Source organism: Hoplias malabaricus, chromosome Y (assembly GCF_029633855.1).
Source record: "Hoplias malabaricus isolate fHopMal1 chromosome Y, fHopMal1.hap1, whole genome shotgun sequence".
Lineage (NCBI taxonomy): Eukaryota > Metazoa > Chordata > Actinopteri > Characiformes > Erythrinidae > Hoplias > Hoplias malabaricus.
In genome coordinates this window covers 13,057,567-13,075,609 of record NC_089820.1, presented here as the reverse complement: position 1 = coordinate 13,075,609, position 18,043 = coordinate 13,057,567, and the positions used below count along the sequence as shown (strand labels likewise).

General features: G+C 39.8%; 1 protein-coding gene across 1 annotated transcript in view; it reads left to right on the top strand.

The window, feature by feature from the left end:
• The first annotated feature begins 2,771 nt into the window (after window positions 1-2,771).
• LOC136678325 (nitric oxide synthase 1-like) overlaps window positions 2,772-18,043 on the top strand; it is a 68,953-nt gene continuing 53,681 nt past the window's right edge. The window contains exons 1-3 of the mRNA XM_066656342.1: window positions 2,772-2,894; window positions 7,473-8,206; window positions 15,169-15,295. Coding sequence (XP_066512439.1) covers window positions 7,509-8,206; window positions 15,169-15,295 — 825 coding nt within the window. The 5' untranslated portion in view covers window positions 2,772-2,894; window positions 7,473-7,508. The remainder of the gene's footprint in view (window positions 2,895-7,472; window positions 8,207-15,168; window positions 15,296-18,043) is intronic.

The window sequence follows — 18,043 nt, the reverse complement described above, 5'->3', positions numbered from 1 at the left end:
CCAGTTGAAATCCATCCATTATCTGTAACCGCTTATCCAATTTAGGGTCGCGGGGGGTCCAGAGCCTACCTGGAATCATCGGGCGCAAGGCGAGAATACATCCTGGAGGGGGCGCCAGTCCTTCACAGGGCAACACAGACACACACACACATTCACTCACACCTACTAGTCGCCAATCCACCTGCAACGTGTGTTTTTGGACTGTGGGAGGAAACCGGAGCACCCGGAGGAACACACCAACTCCTCACAGACAGTCACCCGGAGCGGGAATCGAACCCACAACCTCCAGGCCCCTGGAGCTGTGTGACTGCGACACTACCTGCTGCACCACCGTTAAGTTAAGGTAAATGACAAAAATATGTTGTCATGACTTATTGCTTATTAACAGATTAACATATTCTATATAGAACCATTTTCCTTACCAAAGAACCCTTGTAGAACTACATTTTTTAAGTGTGTAGGCTAACATCATGTCCAAAACCAAAATGGCATCTTCAAAATTGCTCTGTACAAAGAACAAAATAAAGGATGGTGGAAAATATTAATTTAAGGAAGAAAAGGACTGAAAAATATGTTTTTATTTATCTAACTCATCTGACCACTCTGGACATTCAGCTCTGTGGAAATCTGTGGAAACAGACCCCAGAGATTCATCTTTGACTACACCGTACTCTATATCTTTCCATTTTATCTCACATTCACTCTTCACTGATGCCCCCAATGTGGACTTACTGAAGAGCATGAAATGCAATAGGATACTGTGAAGCAACTGCACGAAATGACTGGGGTCCCCGTGTCAGTGCCAAGTGTGGACTAGAAGTGTACAAACCCTCCAGAATTGGGCTGTGGAACAGTGAATTCTCTGTGCACTCTGATGGAGCTCATTTCATACCCTTAGTATGGAATGGTGTTCTCGCGTACCCAGCCTTATGACTGAATATATAGAAGTGTCTCCATCGTATCTTGGGATAAGCCTTCCCAGAAGAGTAATAGATGTTGGAGGAGCCTGTGTCCAGGCTGGTCCAGGAACCTTTGGTCATGTCCATTAAGAGGGCACATGGGGTGATTTTTAAAAGAGGTTTAAGAATAGAACTCAGCTGATAAATAAATAAATGTCCTAATTGGACGAGTATCAGGAACAACTTGAACCAATCGCATCTATTTGAGCTGTGTTGAGCCCAGTGGCTTTAAAGCTGGTCACCATGGTGATGGATGAACTTAACGATTATAAAAATATTAATTTAATGAACTTAATAAAAACATTGTAAATATTTCTTCTGTAGGACAAAAAATAAGAAGAGAAAATAAAAACAAATCTCATAATGAGTCGTTTCCATGGTAACCGATGATAGAATTCAGACACAACTGGTATGTATTTTGGTCACAACTGAACTATTACACTAAAAAAGTGATGATTAAATCATAAGCTGCTGTTACATGTAAACATCAGGAAAATCACTCAGTGACTTTTTTTTTTTTGCTGTTTTCATTTTCTCTCTCTCTCCACCCCTTTGACCCCTCCCCCCAGTTTCTCTCTCTCTCTCTCTCTCTCTCTCTCTCTCTCTCTCTCTATGTTCATCCATGTCATGGCTCACCACATACACAGCTTTGCATGACTATGACTTTATGTTTATGTGTGGTTGAAAGAGGGAGAGAGGGAAAGAGAGACACGAGAAAGAGAAAGACAGGAGAAAGAGAGAGGAGGGCAGTGTAAGGGAGAGGGAGAGAGCAGGGCACTAAATAACAGTCATGTAAATATAGCTACTTCTTGAATCTTCACAAAGAGGAAGAGGGAAATCTGAGGTAAGAAACAGAGGGGAAAAAGTCAAAGAAAGAAAGAGAAGGAAACAAAGATACAGAGAGAGAGAGAGAGAGAGAGAGAGAGAGAGAGCGAGAGAGAGAGAGAGAGAGAGAGAGAGAGAGAGAGATGGTTTCATTAGGGAGGCAGATGGCAGCACTCAAGTCGGAAGTGATTGACATAATGACATGGCCGGGCCAGCAGGCCACACGGCTCTGTGTGTGTGTGTGTGTGTGTGTGTGTGTGTGTTTTCACGTCACTGAATGAAAATATCCTCACAGAAACATTGTGTGTGTGTGTGAGAGAGAGAGGTCAGTAGTAAATTGACCCCAATTACAGGGCAGCACAGTGTCACTGCAGGTCTCTGTCTATGAGGAGTTTAGTGTGTTCTCAATATCTCCGTGAGGTGCTCCTCCATGTTCCAAAAACACACATAGGTGGATTGGCGACTCAAAAGTATCCATATGTGTGTGTGTCGCTTTGCGAAGGACTGGCGCCCCCTCCAGGGTGTGTTCCTGCCTTGCTCTCATGGATTCCGGGGAGGCTCTGGGTCCACCGTGACCCTGAACTGGAAAAGCAGTTAGACCATGAATGAATGAATGAATATAATCATGTGCCTTACAATGGTCCTGTTCCTAACCCAAATACCACAGATACCAAATTCTAGAAAAAAATATAGGCAGACATAATAAATGTGATACACTTCATTCATCTCTACATTCTGATTCTGAAATACCGCCACCCCAAAACACACACATACACACACAAACAAACATGCCCCCCCCCCCCCCCACACACACACACACACACACACGTGCACGCGCGCACGCAAGCACTCGCACGCACGCGCTCCGCCTCCACCCCCTCCCCACCCTCATTTGAAGGAGGCAGCGGTGCGCGCGGCAATAAAAACTGGCTCCCGTGCGCCACGGTCCCGAGCAGCTCACGGTAGATCCACAGTAGGCACCAGGAGTGTGTGAAGGGGTGGGGGGCGAGTGGCACGCGACTTTGGACAAATCCAGAAACAGAAGCCAGAGCAGAAATTCCGACAGCGCGAGAGCAGGGGGAGAGAAGTGAAGCAAGCGCGAGACAGACGGTGAGATAAATTATTTCTTTCCCATTGTTTTTATTTGTTCTTCACTTTGTTTCTTTCTAACGTGCTTTGTGACACTGCATGTGTTGGCAGTCTGATGCGCGTGCGTGCATGTGTGTATGTGTACATAAGCGCGTGCGTTTATTTGTGCGTCCTCCGCTGAGCAACTGGTGTGCGTGCGCTTTCCTGTTGCGCGCCCACTTCACCAACTACGGGGGGCTCATGAAGCAACGTACAGCTCTTACGCTGCTCATTTATTCTTTACACACACGTTGGTGCCATGTCTAGTGTGAAACTCACACCTACAGTAGTCCTTACAAATCTTACATAGCACTGAATCAACACCTACAGAGTTTAAACTCCAGCTGGACAGAAATGACCCGTGTTAATGAGAAGTCAGCACTGTGCAGTTTTTTTCAGCTAGGGTGGTGATAATTCATTGCCAATACTAAGAACTACTGGAGGTTTATAATTTAATTATATACATACTACGTTTTTGTAATTACAATATAATTACTAAATAGTTTCATTGTTATTACTCTATAATAATCAATGTTTTTGTAATTCTGTGTAAACTGATATAGTTGTAAAAGTGAGAATGCGAACCTTTGACCTGCAGGTGTCTTGTGGTTATTTAAAAGGGTTTAAAGTGCTATTTAGACTTAGGCTTAATCTCAAAAGCTGCATGTCCTGGTTTTCATTAGACTGCATTTTTGCTGTGTTTATAGCCTATAGCTGGTTCTACTTTATTGAATAACATTCAGTACAATTAATGTAAGGAAATCAGTTTTTGCAACAATATAACACCAATTCACTTCTATAATTATCACCACGTAGGCTATTATTGATGGGAACTTGTTGCATTAAAGAAGAGCAAGACCACTGTCCAGCGGTGCACACACAGCTGGTGTTTCCCACTAAAACAAAGCTTTGTTGCTTCGTGAGCTGAATTTCAAGGCTGTGACTTATCACTGAATCCTTTAAAATTTCAGTGACGTAATCATGGCAATGAATAAGAAGAGAATAATTGTCTCCTCATAATATTTTTGCAGTTCATTTGTGCTCATTTGCATCACATCGGAAGTCACTACAATAAGATGTCAAAATGAGCTGTGTATTCTTCTCCTGATCAGTCTGTATTGTCATGGGCTTTTGTTTTGAGTGTTACTGCGATTTGAGCACTGTTGGAATGTTGAATATCTCATGGGGAGAATCCGCTTCTATCTTTTGAATGGAAATCGGTCTTACGGGCGTGCTGTTCTGTTTCAGTTCTGTTGGGGGCTTGCACTGTAGTAGAGCAAAGGGGGGAGGGGTTGGATGACAGCAGCCTTGCTTCGAAGGACCTGAGTCAGGAATGAAGGCATATGTCAATCAATGAAGGTCCGAGCTGAATGAACAAATACATATGTTACACCTACGTTACAGAATGCACTCTTTCAGTGTTTGTATTCATTTGGACTAACAGAGAAACTGAACCTATTATTTCAGCACAGTATTTCCCATAATTCAGCTTGAGAATCTGAAGTTTTAAAAAATTTAAATGGTTCTTTGAGCAATTCTACAGAAAAAAATATGAAGAACTTTCTAACTATCCATGTCTTTCATATATGGGATTTAATTTATTATCAATTCCTTATATTTTTATGGGTTTATGGAAAATCAGTCCAAATTCAGAACAGCTTTTATTACTGGTTTTGAGAAAATGACTGAAAAACTGACCTTGCTGGAAGACACTTTATAACCTCAGCATGAATGGCAGTTCATGAAGCAATTCAATGAAGTGCTACAGGCTAAAAAGGCAGGAAAATGTGAACCGACAACATTGCAAAAACAATGATTTACAAATGGAGTACTTAGACTTGGGAATGATAACTGTTTTTTAAAATATGAGGAATGTTTAAGAACATGCAAATAATCGGAAGGTTTTCTAAACGGTTATCGCATATCTTTTTGTTAAGATCTTTAAAATGTAATGGCATCATTTTAATACATTTTTAGCAGCGGGTAATGCCATAGTGAATAGCAATACATGATTTTTTTTATCGACCGATGAGATATGGTTAAAATGGGAAAAAGTCTCATGGCTATTACTTTAATAATTTACAGAAGACTTTCATGAGCACTTAATATAAATACAGTTATACCACAATTTGAATCTTGCCCATAAATGGTATATTAACATTTTCTGGGCATTAACAATTTTTTGATAATAACTGAGTAACTGTTATGTAGCAGACTTTAAAATAATGTGGTAATCATTTCTTCTTAAGAATTTTTTTTCTTTGTTTAAGGGACATAACCCTGTATAGCATTGCTGTGAAGTAATAGTTCTATGTTCCATTGTGGTCTCTTTTAGTGCTCTAGCCCTGAGTGAAAAGGGGAGGGTTTAACAGTGAAGCCGCTGTCCGTGGTGCTGAATCTCACTCCTGCTGGCAGGTTGAAGGCTGTTTTGAATAATTCCTGCAGTGTGGTTGCCAGATTGCTTCACAACATTTTTCACTTAAATTGCTTTGCCATGAATGACATGCATATCAATGTCACATCAGGTCAATGGGTCAAATGTCTTGGAGCCTAGCGAATGATTAAAAGCCCCGAGAGCATGTTGAGCGTGGGCTGTTTATTGTTGAATGTCCTAACTTCCAAAATGTTGGGGGCAAAATTGTCACAGCAGTTCTATGTCTTATTCTATTGAGATAAGCTTGGGACATTGTGGCAGTTTAGATTTGACTGAGTGGTGACACTCTTAAGGGAGCGGGACTGTCACCAAAACTGACACCCATTCCTGGGATTTTTTTTTGTACCGTATAGATCTCATAATAAGTGGCAGTTTTTGTGTACCTTCCTTCTGAATGATTTACAAGCCACAGTGCTTGCATGTGTTCACTACAGTACAGCTGTGTCTGTATTTCTGTAATGTATTTCTCCATATTTTTCACAGTAAGTCACTTAGCTACCTAAAGAAATTCGTCTTGACTATAAGTCTATCATTTACCCATATAAATAGATCCAAAAGCCTCCTAATGAAAGTGTTTCTTAATTTCTCAGGCATGGCAGGATCCTTCTTAATCATTTTTACAAAGCCAGACTAATTCCGTTGAAAATGTTAGGCTGTTAGATCAGAGAGTGAGAAATTGAATCTTAAACTGCAGGCTTAATATGTATTTATTCATTTCAAGCTTTATTAATCAATAACAACAAAGTCTTTACCATGTAATAGGAATAATACCTCTGCTATAACACTAGTGTGCAAGGGTGCTGCATATTTTTGTTTTATTTTTTTTAAATGATGTTTCTGTAAAGACCTGGTTTTATAACTGAGGTGTGACCCTTGTTACAGATTTAAAACATTAAATGTAAATATCAATAAACTTAAATTTAAAGTATTTTATTAAACCATTAATAAAATGAAAATATCAGTTTCATGAAAGGCAAACTCTGTCCTAAATTCATCAAATTACAACTTTGTATTTTTTTTAAACAGTGCTCCACTCCTTGTTATCAAAAATAGGAAAGATAATGTAAATATTGCAAACCATAAAATATTGCTGATTAAAGGTTGCTTTGCACTGTTTCATTCAATTTGCCTTGCTTCATTCAAATTTGCCAGCAGCCATTTGAACACCTGTATATGCCAATCCAAGCCATGCCAGTCAAAACTCTCTTAAAAAAGGTACTGAACATGTAAATTACCGTCACTTAATGTAGTGTCAACATACCTTTAAAAGTTACAAATGTGGTTTTAGAGTCAAGTTGTGTTCCTTAAAGTTACATTTCATCCTCTTCCCCAGATAGAGTAATAAATATTTGTAAGCATACATTATTTAACTGATTACAAATTAAGTGCAGGAGAGTAAATGAGACATAAATGTAACTTAAACATCTAAATTTAATATAGAATATTGTACAGTTATGTTCCCTATAAATGTAAAAGCACTGAAAATGTACCCTTGAGTGTCCCAGCACAGTGACTGTTTTTCTGAGAGTGTAAGCAGGTTTAGAGCTGGCCAGTATTTAGTCGAGAGACCTCCAAGGAAATGCTTGGGTGGCTGCTGGAAGTGCTCTCACTGTGCTCTGTGTGAATCCCACTGTCCCTGTCACTGCACTGAATAAACCACACTGACCTTCAGGTTAGATGAAAAACCAAGGGCCTGAATATCTGAGGTCATAAAAGAACCAGGGACATTTCTTCAGAATGAGTAGGTGTGCTAACCAAATGTCAAGCAAAACTTGCTACTGTGGTCACTCTTTGTAATCAACCTAGTCATCCCTATCTTGAAGTAAACTGGTCTCATCTCCTCTGTGTCTAACAGCTGATGATGAGGGTATAGGTGTGGATCAGCTGCCATCGCATCGTCCAGGTGGATGGTGTGTACTGGGGGGCATTGACTCCCTATTGTTCCTAAGTATCTAGAAGTGATATATAAGTGTAACGATCTTTCATTAATTCATCCTTTGAGTAAACCCAATAAACCATGTGAAATTGAATAGCATCAATTAAAATGTATATTCTTTACACTGAAGATCCTGACCTCTCTGACCTCCCAGCTTGTCTTCATGCGTTTCTTCTGTGTGTTTTTTCAGAGCTGTTATATTGTGCACACAACTGACGTCAAAGCCATGACGGACCCTGAGCCGAATGTGTGTCAACTTCAGCCCAACATCATCTCTGTGCGCCTCTTCAAGCGCAAGGTGGGTGGTCTGGGCTTTCTGGTGAAGCAGCGGGTGTGTAAGCCCCCCGTCATCATCTCAGACCTGATCCGGGGAGGGGCTGCTGAAGAGTGTGGTCTAGTCCAGGTAGGCGACATAGTCCTGGCCGTGAACAACAAGCCACTGGTGGACATGAGCTATGAGAGAGCACTGGAGACTCTGAAGAATGTCTCTCCAGAGAGCCATGCAGTGTTGATCCTGAGGGGGCCTGAGGGCTTCACCACCCACCTGGAGACCACCCTGAGTGGGGATGGCCGGCCCAGGACGGTGCGGGTCACCAAACCCCTGTCTAAACCCTGCGAACGCTGTTCACCCCTGCAGCCCAACACTCAGACCAAGGAGCTGAGGGCCATTGAGAACCTGTCGTCCACCTGCACGCCCAGAAAAGAGGCCAAGGACACCAAGAGCCCCCTCATCGGCCAAGACAGCCTACTGAGGGAGGGGGGCGGGGGTCACCCGGGTCTGCTGCTGAATGGAGTGGATGATGGGAACGACCTGTTGAAGGAGATCGAGCCTGTCCTGAAGCTGATCAAAAACAACAACAAGAGGGAGGTGAATGGAGAACAGAGGGGCCTCGAGAAGAAGGACGTGGAAGTGCAGGTGGAGAGGTGAGAGGGGGCTGTGGAGATGTACCTGAAAGTGAAGGCATCTTTTAGAGTAAGATGAGTAGAGTGTTTAAGCTAGTTTTGATTTGAAGGTACTTACTTCGCATGATTATTGTTTTGTTCCAGTCACAGTCATTTACTGCACTGTGTTCTGTTTGTTTCTAATTCCAGTTTGTTTGTTGGTGAAGATATAAGGTGTCTGCTGTATTATCTGGCTGTATGTAGTACAGTTATTACAACTATTTAATCTTGCTTGTAGAACATAATTTATAATTGCAATGGGTATAAAAATGTAAATAAAATGTAAATAAACTTAGTAACAGGATTGTTTTCTAAAAAGTAGTAGATGTGTTATGAGATGGTGAGAGTAACTTTTTTCCAGATATTCTCCTTGACTTAACATAATGAAGTAATCATTAACAAGTAAAACTAGGTATTGGATGAAAACCTCAGCTAATACTTGACATGAGGAGATTTGGAACAGGTTAAACCATCCATCCATCCATCCATTATCTGTAACCGGGGGTTGCGGGGGGTCCAGAGCCTACCTGGAATCATCGGGCGCAAGGCGGGAATACACCCTGGAGGGGACGCCAGTCCTTCACAGAGCAACACAGACACACACACTTACACCTACAGACACTTTCGAGTCGCCAATCCACCTGCAACGTGTGTTTTTGGACTGTGGGAGGGAACCGGAGCACCCGGAGGAAACCCACGCGGACACGGGGAGAACACACCAACTCCTCACAGACAGTCACCCGGAGCGGGAATCGAATCCACAACCTCCAGGCCCCTGGAGCTGTGTGACTGCGGCACTACCTGCTGCGCCACCGTGCCGCCACAGGTTAAACCAACACATTAAAACAGAATATATCACTACTTACTGTAATAATGATATTTGTTTTAGTTTTTGTTTGTTTTGTTTTTGAGCAAAATATACTCTTAGTGCTCAGATAAATAGCTTTTTTTCTGAGAGTGTAAATTAGTAATGGTTGGCTGCAATGATAAGTTTATTACTTGGCAATCAGTGGAGACTTTAATGAATCAGTCTTGTAAGATAAATCTTATCATAATAAATAATAATAAATAAATAATAAATAATAAAATAATATTACATTATATCAGGGGCACCACTGCTGCCCTCTGCATGATATTTTATGATCTGATTCCCAGCTCAGGAAGGAACATTACACTATACATAAAAAGTCCATGGGCAAGACTCCTAATGCTGCTTTATTGTAAGTAAAAATATATTGCTGCTATATTAAAGCTTTACCTCTTGCAGTGGTAAACTTAACACTCTTTCAGTTAACACATGGAACCCTGTGATTAGCATATGGTTATTAATCCCCCCATGCAGACCTTTGCAACGTGGGGTTTTGGCAATAATGAAACAGACAGAGCCAGATGAATAGCTGCACTGTCTGTGCCCGCTGCGCCAGATGAATATTCAGTGATTAACCGGACCATATTTGGAGACTATAAATCTGTTTAGTGCTTTATAGGAAATATGGCCAGATTGCGTTCATTTCCTCTGGATGATCTTGTTACCTTGTACCTGATGTGGATTAGTCAATTAGCCTAATAGTTGGGGGATGGAGATAGGAATCTGATTTGAAGCGTATTTACCTCAAAATTCACTCGTGTCTGAAGGCATCAATTCCCAGAGCTTTCTTATCCTTGTCCCCAGGGTATGAGTCACAAGCTTCCTGGAAAACAGCAGGAATCGAGACAGAATAGTTTTGGAGATAAACAATCGTTCTGATAAGGGAGTGCATACACATGCACCCTCCATTTTGGAGGACAAGAATAGAGCTGGTGTTTGATAAGGCAGAGCAGATCTAAAGTAATGGAGGTGTTTGGTGAACACCTTTCACTCCCTGTGCCTTGTCTAAAAGTGCAGGAAGTGAACGATTAGATAAGATGAGAAGTTACGTATCTGTTTATGAGCTTAAATAACTCCAACTCTAACTTTATTTTGGCAGAAAGCATCGTCAGAACATTTTGAGGATGTACAGAGTAAAATTACCAGCACTTAATTAACTCCTACACAGAGCAAAATGAAGCCAGACCAACTCTGCAGGAATAAACTTGAATGTTGCAAATGGACTCTTAGTGTCTTAGTGAATATTTTTTTTACCAGTATCAAAATATATCAGCTCCTAAAAATGTGCTCCTAGATGTCATGAGTTAATTATAATAACAATATATTCAGTTCTGATCAGTGATATTGGGGGCTGGGCTCAGTCTGCGTGAAGTTTATCAGTCGATTTTCTGACTGATTGAGGCTAGGTACAAAGACAGAAAATTGAATTTTTTAGTTTTTCAAATTTTCTCATTTTTCCTGCTCCTCAAAATCTGAATTTCAGGAAAAAAAATCACCCTTTACTCATATCCAATTTCTGTGTCACATTATGAAAGTAGGACCCACACTTTCCACTAAACAAATTGCAAGTATCAAATAACATCTTATTCATCAAGAGCCAACATTATACAGAGACACACAGAGCAGTGTCAGTAAAGAGTCTTTTTTCATTTCAGATTGTGAGGAGAAAATTGAAATAAAAAATGTGAAAGTTTGTCAAATGAATGATACCCCATTTTTTGAAAAAATAAAAATAAAAATAAAAATAAAAATGAAACATTAACTTTTAGACAAATTTTTCAAATGTTCAGACAATTACCCTGTGAAGGACTGGTGCCCCCTCCAGGGTGTGTTGCCACCTTACACCCAGTGATTCCGGGTAGCCTATGGACACACCGTGACCCTGAACTGGATAAGCAGCTTCAGACAATGAATGAATGAATGAATGAATGAATGAATGAATGAATGTTCAGACAATGGAACTGAAAAACATACACAGACTGGGTCTGGGGTGGCAAGTCCACTCTAGTTCAATTTCCCAGTAATAGCTTCTTCACAGCTCCACATCCTTTCAGACCCACAGTGTTGAGTTCTCACAGCAGCAGGATGGAAACACACACCTATGGATATGTTCAGATCTGAAGTGAGAAACCAGTTTGAGATTCTCCCCAAAAGTGAACACTTGAAGTGCTGTTTATCTGGCGCAGACACTTTGCCAGGCCTTGCACAGCTGTTAAAGAATCCCATCGGTTTATTGAACTGCAGTTTAGTTCAAAATCTCCATTTGATCTCCTCCTTTATTTATTGAAGTGGATTCTCATATTGAATCAAATAAGAATTCTGTCTTTTCTTACTATGTCTTAATGATACATGTAAATGACCTTGTACTGATTGGCTGCCCTGCCTGAGGCCTTGTGTAAAGGACAAAAAACATCTTGTAACCTCTTTGATTTATTACAGAGGCTAATCACAGTGGTTTTACACAAGATCCATGGCCTTTTATTTTACAAAGCTGAAATGTTTCATACTGCATTCGTTCAAACACTTAAGAGACCTCTCATAAAAATATACAGGAGATAGATAGATAGATAGATAGATAGATAGATAGATAGATAGATAGATAGAGAGAGAGAGAGACTGAAAAGTGGAATGAGAGATAAGAGAAAGAGAACAGTGAAAGAAAGAATAGAGAGGCTGAAAGAAAAGGCAAGTGGGTAGAAAAAGACAGAGTAAGGGAGTTAAAGAAAGATCAAATGTGAACAAGAGAAAGAGAGAGGGATACTTTAACTGCAAAAGAAAGAAGGAGAAAGAAGGAATAGAAGAGAAAGGAAAAATGAGAGAACACAGATATGGTGGTGGAAAAGGGGGATAGACAGAGGGAGAGTGTGAGAAGGAAAGTGAGAGAATGGGTGAGAGAGAGAGAGAAAGAGAGAGTGAGAGATAGAGGGAGAGATAAACAGTAAGTGTGTGTGGGAGGTGTAAGTGTAAAAGCTGTGAATCAGATTAGTGCACACTTCTGTTCTGTGTTTATTCAAGTTTCTTGAAGCTCATTGTGTGTTCAGTCCTCATCCACAATGACAGCAGCGCTTACAGTTTACATTTACCACACGCACACACACACACACACACACACACACACACACACACAGTCTTGTCTCCATGGTTTCAGGAGACATTAAAGTGATTGACGTCATATGATTTCGTGGAGACTTACCCTAAACTGAAGCATAACTATAGACTCCAAATGCTTACCCTAATCTTAACTCACCTACAAATGCACTGATTTAAGATAGAGGGACATGATTTTTGACACAATAAGGAAGTCCCCAAACACATATCTTCACACACAATCATTCAGAACTTCTTACAGCGAGTTGTTATTGCTATGGGAACTACAAGGTATTTATTTTGATGTAAATTTGTAATTAATTATGTAAGCAAATAATTGTTTAATTCTATAACAAACAACATTAACATTCACTAAATACACCACACTTCTATTTGGTACAGAGTGTCTCAGGTGTAATTGTAGCCCCAAGTGCACTTTGTTCCAAAAGTCATTTACATTGAATCATTATTTCAATCAAACGAAAAACTAATTAGTGTCTTATACAATCCATTTACATTTACATCTACATTTAATCGACATGATCAGTGATAATTGCATTATAGTCAGCTTATGTAATGCATAATTATTGTTATTTAAGCAATTAAATATATAAAACATGCAAAACTTTGTTATGGATGGTAAGAGAATATTCCCACAGAAGTTTTCTTTGTTTCCATAAAAAGTAGGAGTGAGAATTATGCCTTATATGATAATGAAATATTAGCTGATGAAATATAGCAAATAAATAATTGAAATTTGAAATGCTATTGTCTGTTAGGCACATTGTGTATAATTGTAGAAGGGCCCAGATTGGCTAATCAGCTCTCTGACTTCTTAACAGTCTCTGTAAAACCTAGCTTCAGCTAATTGTTCTTCTGATTGAATGTTCCGTTGTGTGTGTATTTACATAACAACAGAGGAACGCCAACATGTAGAGACCAATGCGGCAAGTAAAAAGTGCAAGTGGATGTGTCCTTATCCTCCAGTATGAACAAGGCATGAGGAGAGCTTCTTCAGGGACTCCGACACTGGCTCGTTAAGTTGCATAGAGCTACTTAGGAATTCAACCATTTCATACTAATTATTTTGATGTGAACTGAGCTTGCGGTTGTTATTCAAATTCTCAAATAGTTGCAGTTGTTTTGCTTTTTTCTAATGAGCTACCAATAACTTGGCATGAAGAGAAGTTGGCTATGGAGCTTGATTTAAATTCAAATGAAGTTGGCTCTAACAGATGTATTAGTAGAACTGAATGGACGGGAAAAAAAGTTAAAATCATGTTAACTGCCTCAGTCCAATATGAAACAATGCATTTAATTCCCACGTGTTAGTATTGAGAGCTCTATTTTATTCATGTACATTTGCCTCAACCGAACAGATGGAAACACTCCCATTATATAAATGACTGGCAGTTTATTGTGATCAGGTGATTTGTGTAAGGTCTAGTGACAAGAAGCTCTTGTTTTTGTAATGGCTGATGATATCTCTGATATCTAAGGGTTAAAATATTAGGTTTGCAGCTATGCTTAAGTTTCTAATTCAAGTGTAAATTGGCTTCCCACAGAAATGCTGACAGTGTTCAATCTGGATGAAAAGAAATGTCACCAACCCATTCATCACCATCACAAACCACTCCCACATTACACACACACACACACACACATTTACTCACTCCTATCACTTTCTCGCTGTATGTGCCACTACGATTCCCATCATGCAGTGTGATGCTGGGAAAGAAAGTGTGATGTATTTACAGTGAAAGTGTTTGTGTACACAGTGATTTACTTTATCTTGCCTTCATTCAAACTGACATTAGGAGAAGCACTTATTATTTTTACTGAACACACATTAGTTTTAGACTCAATAAACATTTATGAAAAACCTGAGCAAGCATAGTTTTTTTTCAGCCGCAGTTGCTTTGTTTGGATTACCAATGCTTTTGGAAAAAGAAGTAAGACTTTTGTGTTTAGCTCCTTTTGTGTTTACCTTGGCGTTCCCGTTTAGGTGATTTTTTTCACTCATAAGTTTAGGCATTAAAAAGCACTGTGAACTGCTGTAGTATTACTTCATTACAAAAAGTAAGAGAAGCCCTTGTGTCCAACATGAATGTAGATCTAGTTAATACATTTCTGAAATCCTTTGGGACGGCATGGTGTTGCAGCCACACGGCTCCAGGGACCTGGAGGTTGTGGGTTTGATTCCCGCTCCGGGTGACTGTCTGTGAGGAGTTGGTGTGTTCTCCCAGTGTCCGCGTGGGTTTCCTCCGGGTGCTCCTGTTTCTGCCCACAGTCCTAAAACACATATTGGTAGGTGGATTGGCAACTCAAAAGTGTCCGTAGGTGTGAGTGAGTGAATGTGTAAGTGTGTGTTGCCCTGTGAAGGACTGGTGCCCCCTCCAGGGTGTATTCCCGCCTTGTGCTCAATGATTCAAGGTAGGAACTGATGATTCAATGATTCCACCGTGAACTGGATAAACGGTTACAGATATTGAATGATATACTTTGTTTTATATACATTTTCTGAAATCCAGGGTATTAATAGGAGTGTTTAGCCCCTTTAACTGCCTTTATTTTTGGTGTTGGTACACTGCTGTGAAGTCTGATTTCATTAGTGAGGTCAGGTTCTGAAGTCTGTTGATTAGCTCTGGATTATACTGGATGGCAATCCTTTACTCCAGACAATACAGATCCACTGCTTTACTTCCCATATCTGGTGTGATTGTGTATGTGTTTGGGGCAGGGGTGGGGCTCTAGCTGACACTGAGAATAGTGACCCTGGGCAGCTGCTCCAGACTGTACAATTTCATTTCATCATTTACTGAAGAGATTATACAGGCTCTGTGTTCAAATGAATATTATTTGGTTACCATTGTTTGGACCTTTCAGTTTTTCAGTGTGTGCTTTGTGTATGTGTGAATATATTTATGCATTAGTGGAGGGTGCTTCTGTAGGCAGATGTTGAGTGGTGATCTGTGTCTGTGACTTTCAGGGACCTTGGTGTGGGAATAGGAGGGAATACCCAGCTGGCCGCTGATAACGACAGAGTGTTCGACGACCTCTGGAGGAAGGACAACATGCCTACGGTGCTCAACAACCCGTACTCAGAGAGTGACAAGGTAAAAAATAAAATATGTTTTCACCACATACAGTATGTGCATAATTGTCTTTTGCAGCTAAATCAAAGGTTACTGTTCAGGTAAAAGAATGCAGGCCAGGCTTTGACCTTTATTGCCATATCATGCCATATGGACACTACATGACTTTACAAAGTCAAATGTCTTGTTTGTGACATGCCCTATTCACCTTATTTTGCCAAACCCCACTTTCAACAGTTTGTTTCCTCCATCTTTGTGTTAGAATTTCCTGTAGCTTGGTAAAGTACAGACATATGTGTGGTACTTTACTTTAAGGGTGCAAAATCCAGACAACAATGAAAATGAGAAATAAGACCTTCAGATTAGAGGCTGGCGAATAACATCAGTTTTATCCTTGTAAATAGACCTTTTTAAGGTGGAAATATTAGTTTGAATATGAAAATTAAGAATAACAAGCAAACATCTGCCTCCTAAAATCACATTTAATGTGGAAGGGGAAAAACTGATGTATTTAGTACTAGAAGCGCCGACTAACTTTACTCAGTCACAGCGGTCAAATTAATGACTTTCTTTGCTTCCAGGTCTCACTGTGTGAAAGAAGCGATGTGTTAAGGTGGAAATGAAAATTCAGATTTGAAGCTGGTAAATAGGTTAATTTAGCTGTACCACCAGCGTTAAAAACAGCGGCAACTCGTTCGATTTTCCACACTGTCTCCTCCCTCCGTCTGTTTTATCTCCATCTGAACACCGCAGGACTCAACTTCAACACTCACTGAATTCAGAGTCCAGAAAAAAATGTGCATGTTTGTGCGTTTTTTTTATCAGTGTGGTTGTAATCTTTATCAAGGGATCTGCTGTCTCACCGGAAGTTCTAATACAAAGTAAAAAAGACCACACCAACACACACTACCATCTTATACCCAAGCGGAATAAATGTGTCTATTACCTGTCAAAGGGGAGTGTGAGAAACTTGCTTACACTGAAAAAAAAAAGAAGGGAACAAAATTCTGTTATATTTTTTAAACCTGTCCTTTGCCATAGTCATATAACCAGCTCTTCTATATTCTTTATGATTTGATTTGATATGATATGAAATATAATATATATGGTATATGATCGTAAATGATAGGGAAAGATTATATTTGGTACTGTATTCTTACATTATGTGATATTTTATATATATATATTTGTATATTTTCTACACACTAGTGTTTTTGAATCACACATTTCCCATTTCCTTTGTTCCTTATAGCGTCTGTAAAAGAAATTGTTGTCCAGGAGTTCTATAATCTATGAAATTAAGTTCCTGAATCGTAAATCTAAAAAGCAGTCTTTATTTACTCTGAGGCTAGACGCTGCTGAGGTGCTTAATCAGTATTCACAGATTGTTAAACAATATCCCTCTCTCATGTTTATGTCTTGATTGCTCAAGGCAAACTCTCTGAGCGTTTTCTGGCGCTTTCATTGGCTGTTGCTCACCACTGCTTCAGCCTGTTGTCATAGAGCTGTACGCGCTTCAAGATTTGTGGGATTGATTTTTATTTTCCTCCTTTTTATTTTTGATAAATCCTGTGCTCATTTTCTACACTGCTCAGTGTTTTGTATTTGTGTTGCTCTCCTTTAATCTTGAGTTAAGTGACTTGGTGCTGGTGGCTAATACAGTACAGGGCAGGTCAGGGCAGGTCAGGTCACCGGCTGGTGTTTATTTGTTTAAATACTCAGTAGTTGTCTAGACAGGGTCTTGAAGCAGACTGACAGTATAAAGAATACAGATCAGTGAAAACTTTAAAATGACTTGTTTCTACACTCACTGTTTATTTTTTTCAGCTCCACTTAGAAATTAATTACTACAGTATTTAGAACTACAGAATGCACCCATAATTTAGTGGGAGCTGATCAAACGAATAATGAGGGTAGAAAAAGATCATATTAATAACTTAATTGACAAAAACATCTTCCCCTAGCACACATTCTGCAGGTAAATAAAACCACGTTCTGAGTGTGAGCTGAGATTAATGTTGGGCTTAAAAATATCAAACGTATTTATTTTTGCTTTTTTGTTGTTTTTACAACAAAAAGCATTTAATTCAATGGGCATTTAAAAGGCACTTTGCTCTTGCTAAACCTTTTAAAAAATATGTCTATCTGATCATAATAAATGACTCAGATGCTAAAACTAGATTGTGATTCCAGGAACAAACCTCTACTAACAATGAGGCATTGACATATTTATAACTGTGGTCCTGCTCTGGCTCATTCAGCAGTGCTGGCTGAAAGTAACATGGTGTTACGCTGTAAAGTGCAAGCATCTGTAAATGAATAAAGCTCCCCTGTGAGTTTGTTTATTTCTCTCCTGTGGTAACGGCAGGAAAACACATACTCTTCAGCGCTCAGTCCCATTGTACACTTTTAGTTTGTTGCCATATTTAGCACATACCTATTGTTTTTGTGTTGCTCTTTGTTTAAATTTACGGCATTTGGTAGGTGACTTAAAAAGGGTAAATTTTAGTTTTTAACAATTTTACAAATGAAGCCTATCACAGCATTAGGATTCTTGTCCAAGGACAGTTTTTGTGTAGCATGGTGTTCCTAGGTAATGTCACTGCCACAGACATCCAGAGACCTGTGGTTGTGAGTTGTGCCTCAGGTTACTATGAGGTCTGTGAGGAGTTTGGTCTATTGTCACTGTGTTTGTGTGGGTTTCCACCCACAGTCTACAGCAGGTGGGTGGACTGCGTGAAAGTGTTTATGAGTGTGTGAGTGGCTGGG